The sequence below is a fragment of the Channa argus genome, chromosome 20 (assembly GCF_033026475.1).
Source record: "Channa argus isolate prfri chromosome 20, Channa argus male v1.0, whole genome shotgun sequence".
NCBI classification, from domain to species: Eukaryota; Metazoa; Chordata; class Actinopteri; order Anabantiformes; family Channidae; genus Channa; species Channa argus.
The window spans coordinates 11914688-11940233 of record NC_090216.1 but is presented as its reverse complement, the minus strand read 5'-3'; the positions used below and the strand labels follow the sequence as shown (position 1 = coordinate 11940233).

Genomic DNA, 25546 nt, shown 5'->3' with positions numbered 1-25546 from the left:
AAAAAATTAATTGCACGGAACAGTCCAGCTCATAAAGGAGGAGAGTCGGCTTTGCCAGAACAGCAAAGGACATTGATCAATGGTGTGTCTGAGGACGAGGAGGTTAAAGTGGGCACACAGGCGGGAGTTCATCAGCCAAGGCACTCTATCAAAAGACTAGCCATGGTAAAGCTGCCAGGCCCGACACCCACTGGGGAGGACATGGAGAGATGGCTGATAGAATTAGCAACTCATTAGCATCCAGGCCTAGCTTCCGTCAGAAGCATGTTCATATGAGGAAAGAGACAGTGGGGAGGCAATGAGAAAGTAGAAGGGGGGTCGGAAACAGCAGCAACAAGGGGTAAAAATTCTGACAGGTGAGGGTGGACAAAGATGGAGAGAGGAAAATATTCAGACTTAAGGTTTGATAGGCAAGTCGTCAAGGGAGTATGAGGAAGTTTGAAAAAGTTTTACAATAACAAAATCTAGGCAGGAAAATACTTGACAGACACAAGAGACTAAGAGAAGAGAACAAAGCTGCACAAGGAGAGAAGGGTTTCAGTAGGTAAGCAAGAAAAGAGAGACACACAGGAGGGAAAGAAACAGTGAGGGGCATGACAGTGATAAAGCAGAAATAACTTTGGGGAGGGCGAGTAAGGACAGAGATGGATGGAAGCAGTAGGAATGAGAGGAAAAGTGACAGAGATGGAGGGGGGTTGAGGGAAGGACATTAAAATGGGAGAGAGAGAGAGATGAAGGGAAAGACAGAGGGGAGACAGATTAAGGCAGAAGGACTGCATTGGTCTCTGTCTGGACTTTGGATGACTAAATATGGTGCGGTCCATGTGTTGCTGAGCTTGCTGGGAGATTCTTCCAGGGTCTGGTGCTGTCAGGCGTGTCTGGCAGATGAGCTTGTGTGTTAAACAGAGAGAGAACAGTGACAAGGCTGTTGCAGTAAGTGTTACCAATTCTCCGAGACAGCACATTATACAAATCCGATACTTTGGCTTAAAACGCAAGTCTTCTATATCACTATAAAAACTGCTAAATATGAGCCAGTTCCACAAAATCTGTCTGAATCTGTAAGCAATGCCAGGATGTCAGCACAGTGGTGTAGCTGGCTGACCTCTGAAATACTAGGAATCTGTTTCAGCAAGAAAATTCTCTGCTTTCAGCATTGACAGTGTGTTTAACAAGCCACATGTTTCCCTCAGTCGGGGCAGAAATTGTCTTTCATTAAATGTGGCTGAAGTAGCAACAGCTGTAGGCCCATGTCTCTGTCTTTCTGAAGAAGACAATGGATAACACACAGAAACGTGTTAGTTGCAACATAAAGCTACAACCACCAGCCGGTTTGCTTTACACAGTTAACACAATCTGCATACAAACACCTATAAAGACCAATAACTAACACGCGATATCTATTTGTATCAAAATTCCAGCTGGTAACATTGGATTACATAAGTTGGTTCCCTTCATCCCCTGAAAATGATGTTCCTATTCTACAATTGTGATTAGGTTTTTGTAGTAAACCTAATGCAATGGATGGATAATGTTCTGATGAAATGTATTTTTTAAATGAATTTAGCAATTTGAGTTGCAATTAGGTTTGGGTGGATAGACAGCGTACCAAAGCAAAGGGCTATCACAGCACAGACCAGTTGGATTTAAGAGTCCAGTGTGTGGCTAGACTTAGGCAAAAAAGGCCCATCGGTTAAGCTTGTCGAAAGATTATGATTTTGTTTAAAAGCAAAGAAACAGCTTGTGTGTGAAGTCACTGTTCGACTATTCTACAATAATATAAAGTGCTGAAACACAAACATAAAAATGTTTAATAATGTAAGCTGTACTCCAAATTGGAATATTTTGGCATAAAAAACTGCATGCTGTATAGCAAGATCAATAACAGTGTATAGCTACTGTTTTTCTAATGAATTTAGTGTTAATGAATTTGTTCAATTGTTGATGCGTTGCTCAATCTAAAAGAGAAATCAGTTTTCCAATTTAAGTTTTGACTTTTAATAATGATTTATCTCCTTTTTACATTTAGATTACAGATTGTGCCTTTATTGTTGGAGTACTCTAAGCTATCACCAACTGGTTTGGTAAAAGACAAACTGGTCATGTGTCAGCTAAGCCATTTACAAATGAATAGCTGCTTGGAGTGCGGTGACAAACACAAACTGCATACCCAATTCATCACTGCAACATTCCTCTGTGGATTAATAGCAAGGAAAATGTACTTGGGGCGACGTGCTCCGATCCCCAGTGGCTAAGCTACTGCAGTGTTAAATATTTGGCACATTATTGTTATGGGCACACTATGTGAATAGATGAAGAAATATGGGGCTTTTAGAGTGGAAGCCCATGCATAAAAAGTTGTGCTTCGCCTTAAAGATTACTAAGGCCATTTAGTAATGGGAACAGATTCATTTCTTTTAATCAACCATTGACAGTCCAATTAGAGAAGGTGAAAGACAAAGGGCAAAAAGAAGCATGATTAGATTAAAAAACTGTGGGTGAGTAACAGAGGGAGAGGCGGTGAGGCAGAGAGAGAATGACAGGGTGGTCTGGTGGTTTTAGCAGAAACATTCTGGGGAACGTTTTTTCAGCTTCTCCCTGTCACCGGGAGATCATCCCATGTTGAGCTGTCTCTCTTTCAAGCGTGGGTGCCTCTGTCAGAGTTCACAGATTAGAAAAACAGAAGTCGCTGAGAGGCTTTATTTGGCTTGAGTGTAGAGGAGGGCACCGGGGGAGGTGAGGATAGGCAAGAAACAGCTGAGCCACTTTGTATCCCAAGTGGGAACCTTTCACGCTGCTCTGCAGAGTTGGCCCGTTGGCCTCACTCAGACTGGGAGTGAATAGAGGTCTTCTGGGTTCCCTCTTTTGGATGACAGCAAGCTGAGGCCCAAACTGGTGTCCTGCTGTCCCTCCAGTCTGCTGTACAGTAATCCCTGGTGGGTTTATTAGTGGCTGCTCAGAAGCAAGGAGGACTTTTTAATAGGCTAACAACAGAGCCATCCTCCATTCTCATTATCATTACGTAAAGATTCATTGTTTGAATATAAAAGAACAGCGAGAACAACCACAAAGTCAGAAACTACACTCGTGTACAGTAGACTGCAAATGGTCTAATGCTGTTTGTGATGGCAGTCACCAAGAATTTATTTTCTGCTCTTACCCTTCCTATTCTGCAACCATATCTAGAGTTGCATCTTCAGTATATATATGTATACACACACACACACTATTTAGAGGAGTATAAAACTGAAGAAAGTAGTAAATATTTTATCATCACAACTGTCGTTGCTGACCAAGGGATGGTTTAAAACAAACCACATCCTTAGCATCTACATCCTCACAAACACAGATGAGCCAACAGGACTGACAGGCCTTGGTTAACAGGGGCCTGAATTCCAGTTGACGATCGCCATCTTTGCAGCGGTGACGACCATCCTGTTGTTTGTGCAAATGTGCATGTGTGGTTGGGTGGTGGGCGGTGGTGTGAAGCATACTCTGAGTTCCTGACTGGCATTCATTAGGGACTGAGGAGGAGGAGGAGGGGAGGAGGAGCAGGGAGGGCCGAGGGCAGGAGGGGGTCAACGCTCACAGCTGAGGGCGTCATTAGCGAGAGGATCACTGACAAATTTTTAAAGTCTGCTTATGTCTGCCCGGAGACTGTGTGTGTCTCTCTGCAACATCAAAAGCAACCTTCTGCACCTGAACTAGTTGCCGTACCCAAAGTATTCGCTACAGCCCCAACAGTGTCATCATACACCACAGCTTCAGCAGTGTATGTGAGACTACAGAGAAACCAGGAGCATTTAAAGTGTATATCAAACACATTCTGTACTGTAAATTAAACCATCTCTACCTTTCCATCTCTGCATTTGACAGGGAAGGAGACAGCAGGGAGAAACACTAAACGCCCTGCAGAGGAATGCAGCAGCTTCTGTTGCCCAGCCCATACAGCTGGCCCAGAGTCTGACAGCGGTTCTTTAGATCAACAGAACCTGATCCAAAACTGAACAGTAGGAGAGACGACAGAAAGCGCAAAGTGGAATATGAGGTCAGGCTGGCCCTCACCGATTCACAGACAGGAAATTCTCCTAGACTGCTGCCCTTTGTGTTCATGTACATCTACACTTTACTAGAGGAGCAGAAATGCTGATAGGACGACTTGTGGTGTATTTTTCAGTTGAAGTGTTTTGTGAGGTCAGTGTTTTCTGTGGGAAACACAAGGTGTACAGAGAGAAAGGACATGAGCAGGCACACATTTCTGGGCAACAGTGACTCACTAGACCCAGGGTTCATTTAACATGGGTTAATTCGTGTCATTTTAAAACTAAGAAATTATGAACTGCAGTTTGTGGTATTTTTGTCTATAATATTATGAGGTGACTCATAACAGATTCTGATTCTCACACAGAAGTTTTTAACCTATTAACTTACTGTATAGTCTATAAAGCACAGTGGCAGGGATTGCAACTGTATAATAGGATTTTCTAAACCACAGCCTAGAAAACAATAATAAACCAAGAATCACTATCATTGAAAATTGAAAACCATGTTTTGCTTTAGTAGCACAACATGTGTAATCTTGGTTAAAAACCAAAGCAGGGGTTTAAAACTATCAAGGAGGTCCAATGTGTCTTTAGTCCCAAATAACAATTTCACAAATGAAAATTATAGCTGTGAACTTAAGCGTGAAAGAGGACAAAGATATACTTTGTCTTGGATTTTTAACTGACAGAGTAATGGACTTGGGAGTGAAGGGACAAGAGTTCAACAAATTTATAGCCTCTGATGTCAAACTATGATCTGCTTTCAAATACAAGAACTATTTCCCCTCCATGTGCTGTCAAGATGCGCCTGAGAAAGGGATGACACCCATGGCCTCATGATGGCAAACAGAGCCACAGATTCCTTGTCAGAGTTTGTCACTGGATGAAGGCCATGCAGCGGGGTTACAGAAATGATAAAGACATGTAAGAAATGCTGAGAGGATAAAGTTCCCAGAGTGCGCTGTTTTCAGTGAATGTGTGAGGACTGAGGGTTCCTTCATTGAACATTTCTCATGGACCTGACCGCAGTTTTGCTGCCGTGTTTGGATGGTGGTGGTCCGGGAGAGGCAGGTGAGGTGTTCCTGGATGTGAGAGGAAGTAGCTCGTTTAGAGGGATGGAAGGATTTAAGAAGAGAGGTGAGCACTCCTTTAAAGATCTTTGAAGGCTGGCTGTGGTAGGCAAAGCTGTGGTTTTCCCCAAAAGCCCCCTAACAGGAAAACAGTCTCTCTTTTTTTTTTCCATTGCATAAGTGCACCCTCTACCCCACTGCCGAAAGCAAGGACCTGCTTTGAACTCACAGGAGGAAAAAAACGCAAATTATTTTATTAAGTGCTTGGGATACTCACACGTTTGTGTACATTTCACTTAAACACACATGTTGTTGATGGACTAACACATGCTCTCTAGTAAAACTGCAATATGTGCCCTCCCTCACACATGAAGGCACACTGTGAAGGATGCCAAAACATGTGACTCATCAGACATCTCCCTCTCTCCTTTTCATTTGTCATTCTCCTCCCTATCTCCACCCCTACTCATTTTCCCTCAGCGTCACTGTTAGCATGAGCTGTAGCTCAGAGGTCATCGGTCTCCTAAATGAATGTCCAGTGGTTTGTCTTATGTTAAGACAAAAGTCTTATGAGATTATCATCTAATGTGCCTATAGAAATTTTTTCTCTGTGCCTTGCATGCATGCAGTCTATTGTCAAACATTTAATTGACAGTAAATAGCATGTAGATCCTTTGGAAAAGTCACCCATCCACACACTGGGTATTTACAGTGTGCATGCAAGTTCAATGAGAATACTGATGGGTACTAAGTGGACACACACACACATACACATGCAGAGCTCACACACAGCCTCAGCATCTGGAGGATGTGTTTGGTTGACACATGCAGCCCTGGCAGGGTGCAGGGAGTGGCAGGAAACAGCATGCGACTTTTTGCCCCTGGAACTTCTTCCCACAGTGAGAGACATCTTGGGTGTCGCGCCGACGAATGACAGGCATTTTAACAGGAAAAGTGAGCGCGCACACACACACAACATACAAATTGTCATTAAATGAGAGAACCCACAGCTATTTTAAGTCACTACTAAGACACCATTTATAACACCACATCCATTTCCTGGTCTAAACATAAGCTAGTGCTGGAGATGAAGCTGATCCGGGGGAAAAAAGAACATCGGATTTGAAATACCACAGTGTTGCTCTGCCAATCAAAAAAACTCAGATTGTCATATTTGATAAGTCATGGTGTGCCAGGGTCTCATAAGCTCCACAAACAGTTTTTATTGTGAAAATATATTGGATGTGTAGATTTTTCCCATTCAGGTGAATGGAGCCAAGAGTTGTTTTGTTTTTCAAAGCAGAAGAAAATGATCTGCTTATGTTTTTACAGCTTTCTTCATTGTTCTCTGTCGTTCATAAATACAATCTAAAAGTGCAAACAAACACTGTGTTGTCTTGGATTAGCTTCCTCGTCATGTGCCTCCAGCTGCTCCTGGCTCTACCTAGCTCACTCTGTTACTGATGAAAGTGTGATGCAATGAAATACCTTTGATTAATTAGCTACAGCGGGAAGGTAAGGGCCCTGCTCCAGATCAACTGCGCATTCAGCTCAAACTTTTCCCGACGCTTCACTTTCTCTTTGACCTCAGCGAACACTGAGGATTCTGAGGCCTTATTCATGGACGGATTCCAGTCATTTGCGGTGAGAGTGAGAAGTAGGTCAAGTGGCTGACACTGTTTTGCAATAGGGGCATACTTTAAGTCCATCAGAGCAGTTACGATAAGGATTCTGTTTAGGACTCTCGCTTTCACTTCCAGGCTTGTTGCTGCTTGAGGGCGAATGTGGCTCATAGTGTCAAATCCAGCTAATCATCACTTCAATCTTCAATAAACCAACTTAAATGTGTTTGTGTTTGTGTGTGTGGCCCTGTTCCGGCACTTGTCATTAAACCCGGTTTGCTGTCAACATTAGATTAAGATCAATAAACAATGATAGAAAATCATGTTTGTCTGGACTTTGAATCATTAAAAGTTGACAAAAATAAGCAGTCCGGAGTATTTTTGACACAGATGTTTATCAATATGTATGTGGATGTGTCAAAGCGAAAAGGGGAAAATATGAGAAGTGACAAACGCATTGGGAAGACTCTGCTTGCTTTGGCACCGGGTCTTGGCTCTGAGCACAAGTCGCTATTAAAGCTCGCAGGCTCCGTTAAACGCACTTCTTGTAGCTCGTATTAAATACTCGGCGCGGACTGTTTTTCTCACGTTTTTCCTGGGACACACTGGACAGTTAAAGCGAGGAGGCGGACACCTGTTTGCGGTGTCCGCTGCTGGGATCCAGCGCGCCCCGGTGTTTCAGCGACACTTAAAGTCGGGACCTTATCCTATAATAAAGTAATTAGACACCGCTTCCATTTCAAAGCAGTAGCAGATAATGGCCAGTCCATTACAGCAAGTGAGTCAGTCACTTCTCTAAGGCGAGAAGCGAAACCTGCTCTCCACAAAATGTGATCCGCCTAAGTGTGTAATAAACAGGCACAGTGAGCCGCAAATGATTCACTTACCCCAGAGTCAAGTCGTGAATGTCGCTGTCTTTGGGTTTTAAAGGGACGCTGCGAGATCTCCACACCAATTGGCTTTTAGGCAGAAATCGTCCTATCCAAACGCAAAAGTATCTCGTCTCTTTTACACTCGCCTCTTCACATTGTCAAGGAACAAGAGAAACACGCATTCAACATCGTCTGAATTGAGCCACTGCGCCCATCTGCGCCCGAAGCTCAAACCAACTGAGAACCGTCCAATACATCCATAGGTTGTAAAGCGAGCCCGGAGTAGGCTACTCCCCGTTAAAATCAAACCCAGATTTCCCAACCGTGTGTGTGTGTGTGTGTGTGTGTGTGAAGACGAGAGAAAGCGAAAAAGAGAGAGGGGAGCACAAACCATTCTGACTGCACGCAGCGTTGAGAGCGTTTTCTTGACTTCACTTCCATTGTACCTGCAATTTGGAGATGCGTATAATTGAGCCAAAATAACACGCAAACACAAAGAGGCCATTCTCCAAACTATCACTTGCTCCAGCAACTGTTCTCACTTTTACAATAAATACCTCCGCCGCTTTACGGACTCCTCCAAATGCCCCATGGCTCGCTGTGTTCACGGGCAGCCACTGGGAGCTCCTAATGAGAACACACCGTTTAACCTGTTGAAAGCGAGGAGACCTAGCGGGGCTCCGAGCCCCCAGAAACAAGAGGCAGATGCAGAATGACATCATTTATTAATCCTAATATTAGCCATCCTGGTTTTATTAGTATGTGCATGTCAGGACACTGAAAACGCTGACGTTTCGATTGTTTTATTAATATGCGAGGGAGCAATAAAATTGGCGTCAAATTAAACATATAATGGCACAGACTCGTTGTTACATCACGAAGATGGTTATAAAGAGGTTCGTTTTGGCACAGACAATGCGGCCCTGCGCTCCTGGCCCTGACAGCAGCACAGTGGTTCACTGACTGGGTTCATAGAGCTTATAGCCCTGTGTTTGTGTGCGGGTTAAAGAGCAGCTGCTGAATGTGGTTTGTCGGGAAAAGTGTTTAGATAGATAATTTAAAACAGCCTATCAAGGGAGACTGTGCGTAAAAGCGCAGTGGAGATGTCAACGATTTACAGTGACACAGGACTAAAGCATCTAACTCAATTGTAGTCGGTGGTGTAAAATTAATATGAACATAAGTGATGATTTCAGTCATTGGTGTGTTTGGGGGTTTTCTATTACAGTCTTCATATGGTCTCAGCCAATCCAATCTGAGCACAAAGCAGAAGTGCGACAACTGCCACCATCTGAGCTGTAATGCCCGCCAGTTGCTCTGCGTGTTTTTGCAGGTGCAGCCTTCTGACTACCGCGGGTCATTGTTCGTGCACCGCGGACGATCAAATCCCGAGCACCTCCTGGCTCCGCTGTAAGCTGATCAACATTCCTGCTGTATTTACTGTACCATCCTCTGGGGGTAAACGTCCCGGATCGTGTCCGGCCCAGGAGCGTCTTGGTGTCTTTAAGACGCAATTCTCCCCAATTTCTACCGGGCTTGGGTCCGGCACTGCGCGGGCGGGGATGGGGATGGGCTGCTGGGGGTTCAGTGTCTTGCCCTGGGTACTAGCGTCATGTGGTAGCGAAGCTATGGTCGGTAGGCCACTCTACCAACTGAGCCACTGCCGCCCATATTCAGATCAGTGGGTAATTTAGAAAAAAAAAGTCTTGACCCCTGAATCCTTTCCGTGTGTGAGCGCGTGCGTCCGTGAGTGGAGCCCGAATCAGAAAACACTTGCAGCCAATAGTATTTAACAATGTCAGCAATGGGCCAGACAAATTGCAATGATTTAAACAAAAATCGCATAACTATTGTACAAACGTCGTTAGAAAAAAAATGCTAAAAAACAATTAACCAAAGAGCCAGAAGCAAGAAGTAAGTTAGTGGACAGTATGAAAAGAGTTAGATGAATGAAAAATATCGACATCATCTCTGTACATCGCCTGCCTCTCTTGCCCAGTTACTTTATTCTTTGACTCATGGTCATCATCTGAAATTCTCATCTGTGTGTTGATCGTTTTTCTCACGAATACAAAGGTTTCCTCGGCTTCACACTCGTTTTTATAATAAACCTTTGTATTTTATTCATTCACTGTTCTCTTGCCTTCGGGATTATTCTCCTCTGAGGACTGCGGACATTCTTCATTGTTTGGAGATGGCGTTGTAATTATACTTTAATCAGTTGCTGTTTTCAAAGATAACAATTGTGTTTTGCCATTTTGCCACTTAAAACACAAAACGTCAAACATTACATCTGAGAATGCAGGACAGTAAAGGAAGAAACTATCCCCACAGTATCTTTCAGTAATTTCCATTACAGGAAAACAAACTAAATGATCCTGCTGACCTTCACTCAGCTGTGTAATACGATTTTAGCATATTATACAACATGTAGTGCTGTCTATTTAATACTGTGACAGGATAGTCCATATTCACTCATTGTACCAGAGAAGGCCAATTTTGACGAATATACATAAAGGAGCTTCGACACCAGGAACCCATTTGGGTGGACTCGATTATCTCTCCAATCACAAGTGGGAGATGAGGCTGCATTAAAGGCAGGATGAAAAAAAAAGCAAGACTAACAGGCAACACACTCACTTGCTATCAGATGGGATTCAAGCGGAGAGCGCTCCTCGGTCCTTTGGAGTTGTAGCACTTGGATCAGTCTGATTATGTCTGCAGAACAAGCCTCACGGCTCTGCCTGTACAAAGCCCCGGGCTCTCAGCGTTGGGTTCCCAGCGGCGGACACACTGGACAAAATGTCAGCCTCTGCATTTTTTCTTTTTTGCTTTTTTTTTTTTTGGCACCCTGGCTGTTGGGCGCAAGGAGAGATGCTTACCTTGTCCAAAGGGAAACCCTGTCATGTGTTTTTAGTGAGATGAGGGCGCCCTCTTGTGACGCAAACTGCGAAAAGCTAATTTCAATCCTTATTATTCGTGATCAGGGTTATTCTTCACATTCCTTTCAAATAATGCTCTTTTTCATTTAGTTGTTCCAGTGCGTCCCACAAGTGACATAGCTGAGCCCTGGAATTAAGACCCTTAAATAGGATGTAACTGTCATTAATGCTATTATTATTATCATCTGTCTTTGATGAGTCAAACATTTTGGTGAAACACAAGGTCCTAAAATAAAGTAAGGTGAAACAAAATTAGCAGATTCATTCTTTTTAATTTAAAAATCCAATTATGTAAGTGATCATGAACAAACTATAGTCCACAGATTAGTGTGGACTATAGGGGATTTAGAGGTGCTATTTTTAATAGCTATAATATAACAGGTATAACAGGTAACAGGAGTTATATAAGTACAAGCAATGTATGTTTGTATTTTGAAGTACTGTTGTAAATATTAATAAATCATTCATATCTAGATTATGGTTCAGATCAAACATTGTTCTTAACTGATAAAGTATTAGTAAATAATTAAATAATTTATTGTTATTAATTATTAAATGGGTCCTGTGTTGCTGCTTGACTTACTCATAAGTGGTTTCATTATATGACAGGAAAACTTTCCAAAATCTGGATAACAACGTGGCTAACAATTCTATGCATTTTTTAATCCTTACATAAACTCTTTTTAGCCACAACATAAACACTGGTGGTCGTCTTAATAATGTCATGGAGGACAAATGTCATGACCTCTCTGAGCAGACCCATATGCAGCAAAATGTGAAACACTGTGTGCAGATGTGGTGAAAGTACACAAACTCAAGTAAAAGTGCTTGAATTGGCCCAAAAAATTATCCACTTTAAATACCACTTTAATACTTTTATTCAAGAAAAATTACTAAGCAGATGCACATTTTGGTTAAAGTACAAAAGTAAGTAAACCCCTAAGAAAATTTATTTTAAACAATACATTACAGTAATTAATAAAAAATAGGGGTCGAAGATCACTGTTGTTGAAGGTGAAGCTGTTGTTAATCACTTTATGTATTGGTGCTTACCACCAATGATAAATTAACATTTATTAGTTCCTAATATGAGTTCATGTTTAATTTTTATTAAAGCCACGTGGTACTACTGTTGTGGCTGATCAATCAATTTTTTATGTTAAATTGAGTTTTGTCACCAATAGTCCCACTAGTGCACATACTGTTTAATATAGGTTTTAATGTATCATTTCTCACATTCAGCACAGCTCATACAACAAGTGAATAATATTTATTGAAGAGCCAAAAATAAACCTTATCTCACAAACCCACAACCTGAGAGTTTCCCCACTGTGACAATGCAATTGCTTCAGAGGCACCTTCAATGTTCTGCATTGAACTCCTCCTGATGCCCACAGGTTAAAAAAAAACTGTCTCTGAACACGCAGCAAATCTATATGCCTATATGAAGTGGGCCAAACACAGGAGCGTGATGAAACCCACCCGACTGAAATTTAGATGCCGCTGGCAGGAACCCCAAAGGATGGATGGGTGGCTGTAGGGGTAGTGTTAGAGTGAAAGGTCATGGAGAGAGGATGTTGAAAGGCAGACAGAGGGAAAGAGAAACAGAGAGCACTGAGGTCACTTCAAATGACGATGAAATCTCATGGAAAAATAAACAGCTCAAGCCTCTTGCAGTGCTCCTCCCTTTCTAACGGCAGCCTCTTGGGGAACTCTGCCTGTTTACTTTCCCTCTGCCGACTCATCTTAAGTCAAGACGGCACAATGGCGTTATTGTATACATCCTCTCACACGCACTCACTCACTCAGGGCTCAGCTGCCACTCCACTTCAAAGATCTGGGGAGTGGGAACGGAAGAGATATTGATGGATATAATACTAGTATGTCCATGTGCAATACTCCCTCTCTCTCCCTCTCTTTCTTTCTTTGTGTGTGTGTGTGTGTGTCTCTGTCTCACACATGCACACACTCCTATTTCTTTGGTTGTGCTGTATCAACATGTCAACATTAAGGAAAGAGAGCTATCAATAGCTCTTCTGCCAGTATTATTGTCTCATCCATCATTCTGACATCAATCCACTGAAGGTGGTCTCTTCCCAGTTCACACTCATGACTCAACCACAGCAGCTTTTTAAATAAGGACACCATGAGGCCACAGCTAGGAATCAGCTGTAACCTAATCTGCACTCCTGTACGCTCTGAGGATGTGTGCCGGCCGGCCTCAGTGTGTGTGTTTGGGTTGGGGGTTACTGTTGACTTTCAGTGGGATTTTGTGTTGGCTGCTTTAATTTGATGGCAGCGACTGTCCAAGATGATGGTGGGAAATTGGCTTTTCCACTTGCTAGTTAGTGTGTGTGTGTATGTGTGTGTGATTAATCCACAGGGAAAACAGATTGTTTCAAAGCATGTGTGTGTTTTTACATTTAAACATGTCCGTGCATTGAGGACGGGGCTCAGGTACCTCTGTGGTGGTATTTAGACCCTTCATTTGTGTGGAATCCAGCATCATTATCCCAAAGTGTTGCCAGCTGGAAGCGCTTGGGAGTTCCCATTTGAACTCTATGTGTGTTCTGAAGATGTAGAGAGAGTCGAAACAATCTAATGAAAGCTCACGTCCTGGTTCTCATTCCGCCTTGATATTCATGAGCAGCAGAATCTGGCACTGTCTTGCAGATTAGCTAATAAATTGTATGGCCACAACAGTGCCACCCAGGGCTACAGAGCTACTCTATGAATTATTTGTAATCCAGTGAGCTGGAAGTGGATGAGGGAGGAGGTTCGGTTTAAGCACGCTGATAGTAAATAATGACCAAATAAATCTGCAATCAATTAGAAAAACATTTTAAATGTTTCAGCATTTCCCCCATTGCCTGTCTAAGCTCATCAACATCAAAAATGGTAGATATTGCCAATTTTGACTGGTGGCTGTAGCTTTGGACTTGTCTTGTTTAAACAGTACACATTCATGGTGGCCTTAAAAGTGTGGCATATTTATATATATCTATATACTAAAACTAGTTTATTTGCTTATTATAATAGTTTCTCAGGTTATCCAGCTGAATAATGTTAAATTGAGCATGGTTTAAAAATATATATCTGGAAATTAGTCAGTTGACCAGTTTATAAAGCCCACTAACAGCTGCAAAACGAGCAAATTAGTGGTTTTCCGATCGGGTTCATTTTAAAACAACAAGGCAAACAGCATGATATTAGTATAGATACCATGCTTGCTCATCTGAGATCACACTGAATTAAATAACAAAATCTTCTACCCACTAGATGGCAGTGTTGGTCTAGTTTGACATGTTTCTCCACCTGTTACAGGGTTTGTTAACCTGTCCTGTACCACACCGAGGAGATCACATCAAGAAACTTCAGATTTTTCAGATTGTTCACTAATTCTGTGATAAAAGTGTTGACATCAATGTCACACTCTGCAGGTGTGACTCTTGAAAGATTTCTAGTAGTTTCATTATTTACCACAAATATGTAGATTGTGTACACACCAGCCTCTTTTTGAGTTAGGGGACACAAAAAAGTCAATCAGGGAGTTAACAAGAGTTATTCCAAAAAAAACTAAGTGTGTTGTTAACAGCAGGGTCTATACATTGATGTTTTCAACCCCTAAATGTTGTCTTCAATCAATTTGGTGTTGAAAAACCCCCATTAACAGAAGAAGCCTCCACCAGAACCGAGCTCAGGGTGGGCGGCCATCTGCCTTGACCGAGTGGAAATCTATGGAGAGGAGAAAAGGAGTTCAGTGCATCGGGGGCACCCCCATCCATAGATAGCTGGGTATCATCATCAGCATAGCAATGGAAATTTATGGAGTGTTTTCTAATAATGTTGCCTAAATTATACATATATAAAAGTATTGGTCCTAACACGGAGCCTTGTGGAACTCCATAACTAACCTTTGTGTGCGTGGAGGATTCATCATTATCATGAACAAATTAAGATTTAAACCAACCTTAAGTGCAGTTCCTTTAATCCTTGTAATGGATGGATGTTGTAATAAAATGTTGTGATCAATGGTATCGAATGCAGCACTAAGATCTAACAGAGCAAGTATAGAAGAGAAGTCCATTATCTTAGGCCATGAGAAGATCGTTGGTGACTTTTACCAAAATCTAAATCCTGACTGAAAGTCTTCATACAAATTATTCCTGTACAGGTGGTCGCATAATTGGTTTGCAACTAATTTTTTAAGGATTTCAGAAATAAAGGGGAGATTGGATAATCGTCTGTAATTGGCTAAAACAGCTGATTCAAGACATTGGTTGATTGATTACTGCTACCTCATAGACCTGTGATAAAGCCATATTATTACAAGCTATTTCTTAGGTGGCACATGCAGAGTTTTGGAAAAAACTCTGGGAAATTCACTTGACAATTGTCCAGCTAATTACTAGAGCATTACATTGTCTTGGTCATTGTGGTCTCTTTCAGTGGAACATGAGCCATTCCTAAATGAGACTAAATGCCCTCTGTTTCCAACAAGTTCATAGCACTGTTCCCATGGGGTCAACCCTTGTGCACTTTGAGCTGAAAAGCATCCCATTTGGCTCTCCCTTTACATTCAGATGCTATTAAGTGCATGTGGGCAGGCATGCAACAACACATAGAGACTCTCTCTCCCGCTCACACACACAGAAACCTGCCCCCTTTGCGTCTAAACCTCTATGGCCGTATATGTCCATTCCCTAATTGGTGGTTCTTCTTTCAAAGGAGTGATTATGTGTGTATGCGTCCTCTCTGTGCAAGGCGTCTCGAATCAGTTCATCTCCAACGCCAGAGGGGACAAAAGAGGCACCCGTTCCTCCTCTGAGGGCGAGGGGCCGTTGACACCAATAAATCCCCCCTTCCACTTCCTCCCCGGTGTGTTGGGGTTATGTCAGGAATGTCCTGGGTCCTATTGTCCCCTGGTGCTCTGTTTCTGGTAACCCATCACCAAGCATTCTCTGCCGCTCACGGTGCCTCCTCCCTCCCCCTTACACGCCAACACACACATACATGAACACTTGCACACACGCAAATCCACACCCCCTGGGCTGTGTGTCCCTTGGTCCCTCACTCTGAATAGACCACCTTGGCTGAATACGACAGACAGGCGGGCGTCAGGACATCAGGTTCAGCAGCCCAAGTCGTGCATGGCAGCCCAGTGGGGAAAATACAGCCAGTTATTTTCACCTGTTTTCTTCCCTCACGCTCTTTGTCTAATGGGAGAAAGAAAATAAAACAATGGTCTGAGTGTTTCAGACTCCACTCTTAATGCCTGTTCTGTCCTTTCAGTGGGATTGAACACACTGCCCCCTGCACCCCTTTTATTGTGATCAGTGTATAAAGAAACCTGAATTTGATACTCTTGTATATCATTAATCTGTCATGTTTATGGCCTTTCAGAAGTTATTTAGTGACTAATTCTACTGCAACCAATATGTCTCAAGTACTCATGTTAGTTGCCACCTGTGCCAAAGTGTCGACAGACCATGGGTCTTGAGTTGTTGCATCCAGCTTTAGGCTATAAATGCAGAAGGACACATTGTGATTTTAAGGCGGCATTCAATCCTAAATGTATATTCTTTACAGGCTCTATGTGCTGCTGCTGCACTGAATTCACAGTTTTCATTCAAATCTCCTTGTTCTGCCATGAAAAGCAGCCCTTTAATTCACTGAACAGATGCTGCACTGGAAACAGCGTTTGCCAGCATAACAACCCGTTGTTTTACACAGTCATCAGCAGCAACAGAAAAACTGTAAGACTGAACAACAAAATGCAAAAGAACAAAATGTTTTGCAGGACTGTTTTTTTTCCTCTGTGGCTGCATGTACATACCATGCTTTGCTGTATACTTGATTTTTTTTATGGTGTAGTCCCATGTAAACAAGTTTAAAATGGACAATATTATTTACTTCTAAATGGAGGTGCTACAAAAGCAGGATAAAATATTTATTTAGACTAAAGTACACATGCACTCACACCAGAAAAATCTGCATTAAATCTACAGTAGCTGAAATGTATTTTACACAGTCCTCTGGGAGACATAGTTTCATACCTTATTCATTAAATAACCTTATTTCTCAGGGGACAACAGATTAATTGAAAGCCGTTGTTCTCATTTTAAATCACAGGCTTCCACCTGTAATTCCTGGCTGCTCCTGCCAAACCTGTTATGAAGAGACTGAGCAGATTGACTGAGGACAGAATTAGACTTTCATTAAATTGAGGTCTTTACACAGCTTACCTGACATTTAATCACAACCCTCATCATGACCCTGTTTTCTATGTCTGTTGTTCCTTGTATCTTTTCCATATGTTTACGGTAATGTTGTTGTGTAGTTTGTCGAAAGGAACGAGGATCCGTCAGCAGTAAAACAGCACAAATTAGTTTTGGCTTCAATAATTATGAATGAATTAGTCGTTTGATTGGTGTCTCATTTCTTTTGGAAATGTGACAGGGAAGGAGTTTTTTATCAAAAATCCCACCTGTACTATGTAAGCTGCACAGCTGTTTATTCCAAGTACACATCACCCCCACTTTCACACACACACCTAAAAACCTGTGCACACATACTGTACACACATACACACATCTCACTGGTTGCCACATGTCACACAACCATTTGTGACATCATGTATGCATTCACTGCAGGCCCTTCATGCATTCATTGATTCATTCTTCCCGTGTTTTTAGCTTTATCTGGGCCATTCACTCCTGTCACAGTGGAGGAAACATCACATTCTAATGTTGCTGCTGTGTCACCTGGCTACACTAGAACACTAGAACAACTGCCAAACCCCAAATGCCAGAGGTTTGACTTGTTGTTTGGGGGATGTATGTTTTCTATGTGTGTGTGAGAGTATGTGTGAGGGAGTAGGTGGGTTGTACACATGTTATGAAGCGAGGCGCCATTGCGGCCTAAAAACTATTAGGCTCTGTAAATACACACTGTGGTGAAAGTAAACATTCTCAGCATGCCATCTAGGCACACAGAGGGGCACTGGGAGACAGCCGCCGGACAGGCTGGGAGGGGGAGGTGTATGTGTGAGTTTGTGTTACTGTATGGATGTCAGCAATCAGTGAGCTGAGAGGAGATGGATATGGAAATATTAATTTTAATTGGAGGGGAAGCTTAAGTGTGTGTATAAGCAAAGACTGCATAATCATGATAAAGTGAGTGGTCAAGATAGTTTACTTGTGTGTTGTTATGATGACCAAGGGACCAGTTGTGTATCAGGAGCCCCTAATGTTTGTGTGGGCTGGTGATCAGCTCTAATGTCTGTCCAAAGATTTTGTGTGAGAGGGAAAGTGTATGTTGGTGTTAACTGTATTGTGTCCTATTTGACTGATGGGCCAGGTTTATGATTTTAGTCTGCTGAGGTAAAGATTGTAAAGTCAGTGGGGGATAACGTCATATTTGTGTTCATACATTTTTACAGTTCGCACTTTGTGACACTGGCATGTACCAGAGCCCATAAACTGTGATGCATGTTTCCTGATTGTTGAGGACAAAAACATGTAAAAAAAAAAAAAAAAAGAAAAAAAAGAAGAAGAAGAAGAAGAAAAATTAGGCTGTTGAATGGGTAGAAACATGGCCATTGATTAAAAGGGACTAGTCTCTGATTTTGAGACCCATGCTGCCAATGGGAGAAAGCACAAGTAACCATGGAAACAGAGCTCAGAATATGCACTATTCCCAGCCTCATGAGCACCACGGCACCCACAGCTATATTTTTAGGCCTTACTTTGGGGTTACAATATCTGTTACATCTAACAAGAGTTAAACTGAGTAATCAGCGAGCGTGACTACAGAAATGTGACTCTGACACTATGTGTCTGATGAAAAGGGTAGCAGCAAAAGAGCACATACAGTAGGGCAACCAGGCTCTTAAGGTAGGTTTTCTGACTGCTGTGTTTAATGGGATCTTCAAGGACACCGCATAGAATATACGTTTTTTTTACCGGATTATTACATATAAAATCGCTGGCATTAACAATTTTAAAACACTAGACACATATGGTTTAGAAGATAAACTGAATTCAACAAGTAGCCACAACAGTAAAATGGTGAAATTCTGGGTCGTGAAAGAAGAAGCCTGGATATTGAAACGCTGCTAAACTTTGTCCTTTTGTCTGTAGTTTAGCCAGAAATGCTTCTGTTAGCTTTACAAGCTGCTCTTCACACTCTTCAAATTGACATCATAGTCAAGTTACCAGCCAGACTTAACCATTTGTAGAAACTTTATTAATCATAATTTCCTGAAATTAAAAAATTATTTTTCCTAAAAAGGGTGCTTCATCTTTGTGTGAAATGGTTTGTTGTGGCTTCTGTCTCTTTATACCCCCCCTTTGACCCCAAGTCCACTCTGCCGGGATTTGTCAGCTTGTTTGGGAGCCACTGGAAACGTTGAGAAAGTCTTGCATCACAGCTGACAGAGCAGACGGACACAACTGTTTAATTGCAACCAAAGATACTAAAAAGGCCTCTTTAATGGCCTCTTTAAGTGATACAGTCCTGTGCATGACGACCCTCTGCGGCACTGCAAGCATTTGCTACTACTCTGTTAAACTTTCATAACCGCTGCTTATTGGCGATGACTAGAGTTTGATTACAATCACCTGTTAGTTGACTGCGGTCACCTGTTGTGCGCTGGCAAAGATGCACCGTGTTGATGTAATGGCATGTTATGAATTCTGCGCCTCCTGCTGCTGAGCCCAGGTTGGGTTTTTCTGCTCTTGGAGTGACACATGGTTGAAATTGGGATGAACTTGGAAGTGTCTCAAAGAAAATAAAATATGCTTGAAGAAGACTTCCCTTCCCAAACACTCACACACATAACAAACACAAATACACATTTTAGCCATAGTTTTGGTGAGAGAAGCCTGTAATTAGCCAGTCAGGATCTTTTGGTGGTTTAGAGAATGACCCATCAACTGGAGACCACCAGGAACACCGACAGAAATCTGTACACTCCCTATTACTGTACAGATGCATCAACTTCTCACACACGCACACATAAAAGACACACTCACTTAGGTACATTTCTTCCTTCCTGTACAACTTGAATAAATGCTTGATGCCCACACACACACACACTCACACACGCCTTCAGGCACCACAGGCCAGGGTTGGTGGTCTAACGGAATACCGGGTATCATCTGCGGTGACTCCAGTTATGTGCGTGTGTGTGTGTGTGCCCTCTCTCCCTGAGTGCTCCATCTAATACCCTGTCATCATCAATAACCGCAGCAGTGCTGACTCATTGGCTTTTACAACCATGGGGTTTGGCCCTTTCTTTCAGTCACAGACCCTCGTCTCTGTGTGTCTGTCTATCTATCTGTCTGTCTGTCAGCCTGCTGCGCACACGCCGTGCATGTGTGTGCGTGTGTTGCTGATTGTGTGCATGCATGAAATCACTATAAGCTCTCACACTTATTCTTCAGCTTGGATGTGTCCGTGCAGGGATGGATGAAGGACACCACAGACCTTTTACTGCTTACTCACTTACACACCCCAAACATTCCCAACTGGACCACAGCCCATCATAACAACTGACTCTCATCAGGAGACAGCGCCTCATCATCTTTACCACAAAGTGTGTCACCCATGCCTCCTCATTATCCTTATTCTAATTGTCTCCATGCCTTTGTTTAATACTCTTTACTTGCAAAAAATATGTGCTTTATCTTATGTTACACAAATGTATAGAAGCTTCAGAAAATAGCAAAGAATATTATCATTGCGGGGACATTGTAGCCCACTGCATTGGAGATCTATGTTGATGAATGTGGAGACAGGCTGGTTCAGAGAGTAAAGATGTTGAGTGTATGACAGGCTAAAGGCCACCACTGTCTTGACATTTTTATAGATAGTATATGAATGCAGGCTGCACTGATGTGTCAACGCTTGTCATGTGCTGCTGTGATGGTGTCGACTGAGAGACTTTCTTTAATTTTTCCCAGCATAATATGTCAATCAACAATCTCTTTGTAGCCACAAGGGTTGTAAATTTACGGGGAGTGAATATTATCATAAAGTTTGGTGATTTGAAGATAAATGAAAATCTAATTTTTATGAATGGTTTGCAAAAGTGATGTGGTCAACAGAGAGGTTTTGCATGACATGAAGACAGGCATCTCTAAGAGTCACTCATTTGAGGACTGGCGTTTTTCCCTGGGTGTAAGTAGAAAACCACAAGGTCTGTTTTTAACCTACAACCTTGTTAGATGCGTCAATATTAACTCTGCATTAAAAATGTTCCTATGGGATTAATTTAGTGTATGCACAGGAACATTTTAACATTTAACATGTCACAATAGGTCAATCATTACGTTTTATACCCTCATGTATTTAGATGTGTGTGTGTGCAGAGACGTTGTGTTTAATATCTGTCACTGAACGATCAGAGTTGATGAATGAAAAACAAAACGGTGCAGACGCAATCATAATTGGGTCCTTTCTAGTGAGTTAAACACTTTGTTGACATTTACCTAGTCATTTTGCTGGAGACCCTCTGGAATCCCCTCATGGGCCACCTGGAGGTCCCCGGACCCCACTTTGAGAACCTCTGATCTGACTGGCTGGCAGAGACTGTTTCTAAAAGGTGCGCACCTAACTGGCTGGAGCCAGGGCGGCGTATTGCCTTTCACACGCTTCTAAAATACTCTCCGGGCAGAGCCTGAAAGGGTTACTGTTTCCCAAAGTGCCTCATTCTGTGCAGTCGAGAGGGGGCGGCTGAGTGGCGCCGACGAGTCAGAGACGCAGTTTCTAAAAACCCCGAGACATCATCAAGAAAGAAGCTGACAGTAAGGAAATCGGCCCCCCTCCTGCCCCTTCTCCTCTTCCTCCTCCTCCTCCTCTGCTGGCACGCTGCCGTTCTTCTCCTCTGCTTACCAAATCCCCTCAGTGGTTCTGTCACAATAACCGGGTGGCAAGTGTCAAATCCAACTCTGGCCGCAAAAACACAAATCACTTTAACGCACACAAGATGCGCTCAGTGGAAATACTACACAAGCTTCTTTTAGCCCTCAGACATTCAGTCATAGCTCTGTTTAAGTCGTTGATTGTGTTTAATGAATAATATAAACACCATAAAAACACCCTACTTGCCGAAAATGACTCTTCGCTTTGATTTTGGGGACTTAATTTCCCTGCGCGTCTCCAGCGCGTTTAATTGGCCATATCTCTTTAAGTTGCAGACAGCATATCCCAGCTTTCCAATTAATAGTCTGCTAACGTCAAAAACAGTTGACCATTGTTTTATGGGCTTTGTGTTTTTTGTTTTTTTTTCTCCGGGGCGGTCAGACTTGAATAGGCGCCGGTCTGCTCCAGTCCACCTCTATACAAATACCTCAGTGGAACTTGTGTGGAGCTTCCAAAGTAAAAAACACAGACCCCAGACGCCCCTGGCCTGCGCGTATATGCTCACCATTCCATCATCTGACACTGTTTGAAATGTCTGAATCATATTTTACCCATTATGTTAACACCTCAGAGCCCTGAAACGAGCGTGTGCGCAAATTGTGGAGATGAATGTGCGTGGCCTCTCTCCTCTCTCTCTCCCTCTCTCCTGTCTCTCTCTCCCTCTCTCCCTCTCTCCCCCTCTCTCTCTCTCTGGCTGGGACAAATGAATGCCAGTTCTGTGCAGGCGCTTGAAGTATGTGTTGCGCATTACACAGCGTAGTAAATCAAGCCTTTCTAAAATCACTGTGACGGCGTGGAGCGTCAGGCAGTCCACACAGAGTCACTGAAGCTTGGACGTGCTGTGCAGTTAGTAACTCCTCTCCACTTCGGACCCCAACCATCTACACTGCAAAAAAAAAAAAAGATCTACCAGTGTCCCATAGTCTGATAGTGGCTTTTCATAAGACGTGGCTCAATTCCACCTGTTTCTAGTTCAAGGAAGTTTAATTTAAGAGTATTTTCGGACTCAAACAACATTGTTTTGACAGTTGTAGACAGTTTGTAACTTACAGGCTACTGAACACAAGGCAACTCAGCCATGAGCAGACTTCTCTTACATGGAAAGACAGAAAGATTGAATGAGACATGTTCACATGATATTTTTTACAGTGTACACGCCCACTGGATAGAGACACTCGTAAGCAACATGGCTTGACACTAATACATGTTGAAAAGATAGCTTTTATTGCTAAAACGTGTAACCATAACATGTACACTGATATGTTTGACTTTTTTGTTTATTTTTTATCATTTTTAGAAATATTCAAGTAAACATCTCCAATATTTTTTTCTGGTATATTCTGCTATTCTCTTTCCTTATGCTCTATACTCAACAACCGTTAAAATAATAAATAAAACGTACAGATTTGTTTATTTCTACAATACTATGTATTCCAAAAAAAGCTGAGTTCACGCCTTTATATATATCTTTAACCTCAACTTTAACAATTTAATTAATATTGATATTAATATTATACAAAAACTCTAGGCAGCATTGCAGTGAAATAACAGTCAGCATCAAATGTTCAATTGAAAAAAAGTTCACCTCTTGGAGAAGTGTAGCATATGGATTCCATCTTCAATGTCATCTTTAAAGTCTCATAAAAATATCAACAAAAAAAAAAAAAAAGTAGCTCTTCCTTATGAAGTGCCCATGTTCTCCCAAAAACAACGTTTCAGGATTGAGAATAAAATATGGTCCTGGTTCAATTAGAAAAAATAGCTGCATTTTCCTTAAATATGTACAATGTTGGTATTTCACTTAAAATGCTATATAAAAAAATAGATTTGCTATGGTGCCCACCTCTGTAGAGAGTTAACAGTGCAATAGAAACCGTATTTCCAGTCCACTCCCCCCCTCGACCACCACTCCTTCCTTAGAGAAAATCAGCACGAACACTTGCACTCTGAGATGATTGGGTATTGCACCTGTATCCATGTACAGTATTTCTGTTTTACAAAGCCTTGACAGTACCACCGGAGAAAAATCTTGTTGATTGACTTGACGGGTTTGCAAGACATCCCCTCGGGGAAAGAGCAAGAGCGCTCAGAGAAACAGTTTCCCTCCTTGATGTAACGTGGCCAGAACCTCACGCCCAAATCCTTCCAGGTGTACACAACCGGGCAGTGCGTATAGGTCCACAGCCATTGCAAGAATTTCCTACGGGCTTTCTTGCCCACTTTTACCCGCTTTCCATAAGGGGTCTCTGTGAGGTCCAGCTTCCTAATATCGTTAGGCATTGGCCCCGGCAGCTTCACCTGGTTGTCTTGCGCGGTGAGGTTCACCAGCATGGGCGAGCTGATGGACATGAAGTTAGGGTCAAAGTTACTGCCTATTTTTTTCCTCAGGCTCCTCTCGGCCAAGTCCTGTTCCCGGGGGTCGTACTCCGGGTCGGGGTCCTCCTTCAGGTCGGGCACGGGGAGGTGATCACTGGGCGATGGACGGAGGCGAAGGAAAGGCTGGGAAACCCCAAGGTGAACGCACACCAGCACGTACACGAGAAGCGTTTGTGAGAAGCCCATTATTCCTCTTGTTTTACTCACCGGCTCTTCTCGCGTCAGCAATATTCAGTTCTTTTCCCGGTCACTGTGTACGCTGCAATAACTAGACCGGGGCTTCATAAATAGTAGAAGTTCAGTCACCAGGAAGGCGATACTTTTAATAGACCACGTCTGGTTTGAATGACATGAAGCAGAGGGCTTTTTAGGGCTCCTTCAACTTTGCAATTTGCCCGCTGGTGCAACTCTGCAGAGAGAAGCAGTATCCCTGCTGTGCAAAAGTGTTTAGTCTAAACAAAAAAAAAAAAAAAAAAAAAAAGCACAAAACAAAATGGGGAAAACTCTATTCACGAGCTCTCCGGCCTCACCCCTCTCCCTTGGATTCACTTTGGGTTTCTTTCGGTTGTCATGGTTACTCCGGAGACTCGAAGCCACGACGAACTGTCTGCACTGGATGACAGCGGCCGAGGCGAGAGCTGCATGGAATGAAGTGTTTTCTAAAGAGACAGAATAGATCCGGAGCGTCCCGCGAGAGAAGGGCGCACAAAAGCGTACTTCACCAAGTTTTAAATGTCACGCGCCCGGCAATGAGGGCTGCCTCGGCCAATGTTATTTTTACGCACGGCTTTTATAAACGTGGCTTCTCTTAACGTTGCCTCACGCTCTCGGGTTTGTCAGGGTCCCAGAGCGCACAAGCCATGGACTGAGGGAAAGGTCTATGCAGTCGGACCCTTTGTGGTATTCCAGCCGTCGATACCTGTGCACCTTCGTACACCTTCCTGCAAATGTCCAAAAACTTAGAGATAAATGCGCCGCAGTGGCAAACAATATCAAGTTACGAAATAAAGCCCATTTATCTTCCAAGAGTATCTCCCAAATTGCAGAGCAGTTTTCGGGATGTATACTATTTCCCCAGAACTCTCGGCTTTATGCGGAACAAAAAACGCTGAAAGCAGTTTTAGATTCAGTGCATGTCAAATGCAGCCTGCAGAAAGCCAGTGGGAAACGTTGGAAGTTCACAGCTCATATCATTGTGGAGTTGCCGAATCCTTCAGAAAAGCTTCAGATCCTTTTGTCGTTGCATGACGAGACAGTCCATGATCTGGAGCCTTAGTCGCCCAGTCGGTGCAAGCGGTCAATTCCTGAGGGAGCGTCGCTACTCCTTTGATAACTGGTACAGAAGCGCCTCCTGAGTCGCCCCTATACTTGAGGAGTCTGCGAGACTTGGCGCTGGAGAGTTTCTTTGCTTAGGCACACTGTGTGTGAGTGTGTCTGTAGTGAGTGCTGCTCAGTCCCAAGTTAAATATCCCCCTCCGACGGTACAAAGTGTCAGAGAGGCCTGCCCACCCCGGCCACTTTCACTATGATTGACAGCCCCCCCTCCCCTCACAACGTGGAAAATATCTGCCACAATCACAAGGATCCTAAAGCACCGGGTTTACCCCGTATGATTCTATATTTATTATTCCATAACATGAACAGTATTATGCAGTTTACAGCATGTCTGAAATCTCTCTCTCTCACACACACACA

The 25546-nt window shown here is 42.8% G+C and overlaps 2 protein-coding genes across 4 annotated transcripts in view; both read right to left on the bottom strand.

Moving 5' to 3' along the window:
• The window catches only part of ntn2 (netrin 2), a 40711-nt gene extending 30301 nt beyond the window's left edge, over positions 1-10410 (bottom strand). Inside the window, exon 1 of one of the 3 annotated variants that reach the window (XM_067488324.1) lies at positions 10248-10410. The gene's annotated coding sequence lies outside the window, so the exon portion shown is untranslated. Of the gene's footprint in view, positions 1-7622; positions 7927-7998; positions 8150-10247 lie in introns of those variants that run through there. The other 2 variants (XM_067488325.1, XM_067488323.1) reach the window with 2 other exon arrangements.
• A 12268-nt stretch (positions 10411-22678) lies between these two features.
• On the bottom strand, positions 22679-25314 carry nog2 (noggin 2). The gene has a single exon (XM_067489120.1). It carries the CDS (start codon positions 24035-24037, stop codon positions 23402-23404), a length of 636 nt encoding a protein of 211 aa, XP_067345221.1. The 5' UTR covers positions 24038-25314; the 3' UTR covers positions 22679-23401.
• Between the last annotated feature and the right edge of the window lie 232 nt (positions 25315-25546).

Bases quoted from the DNA above. Each gene is read 5' to 3' on its own strand.
- nog2 (XM_067489120.1), bottom strand. From the start codon at position 24,037: ATGGGCTTCTCACAAACGCTTCTCGTGTACGTGCTGGTGTGCGTTCAC.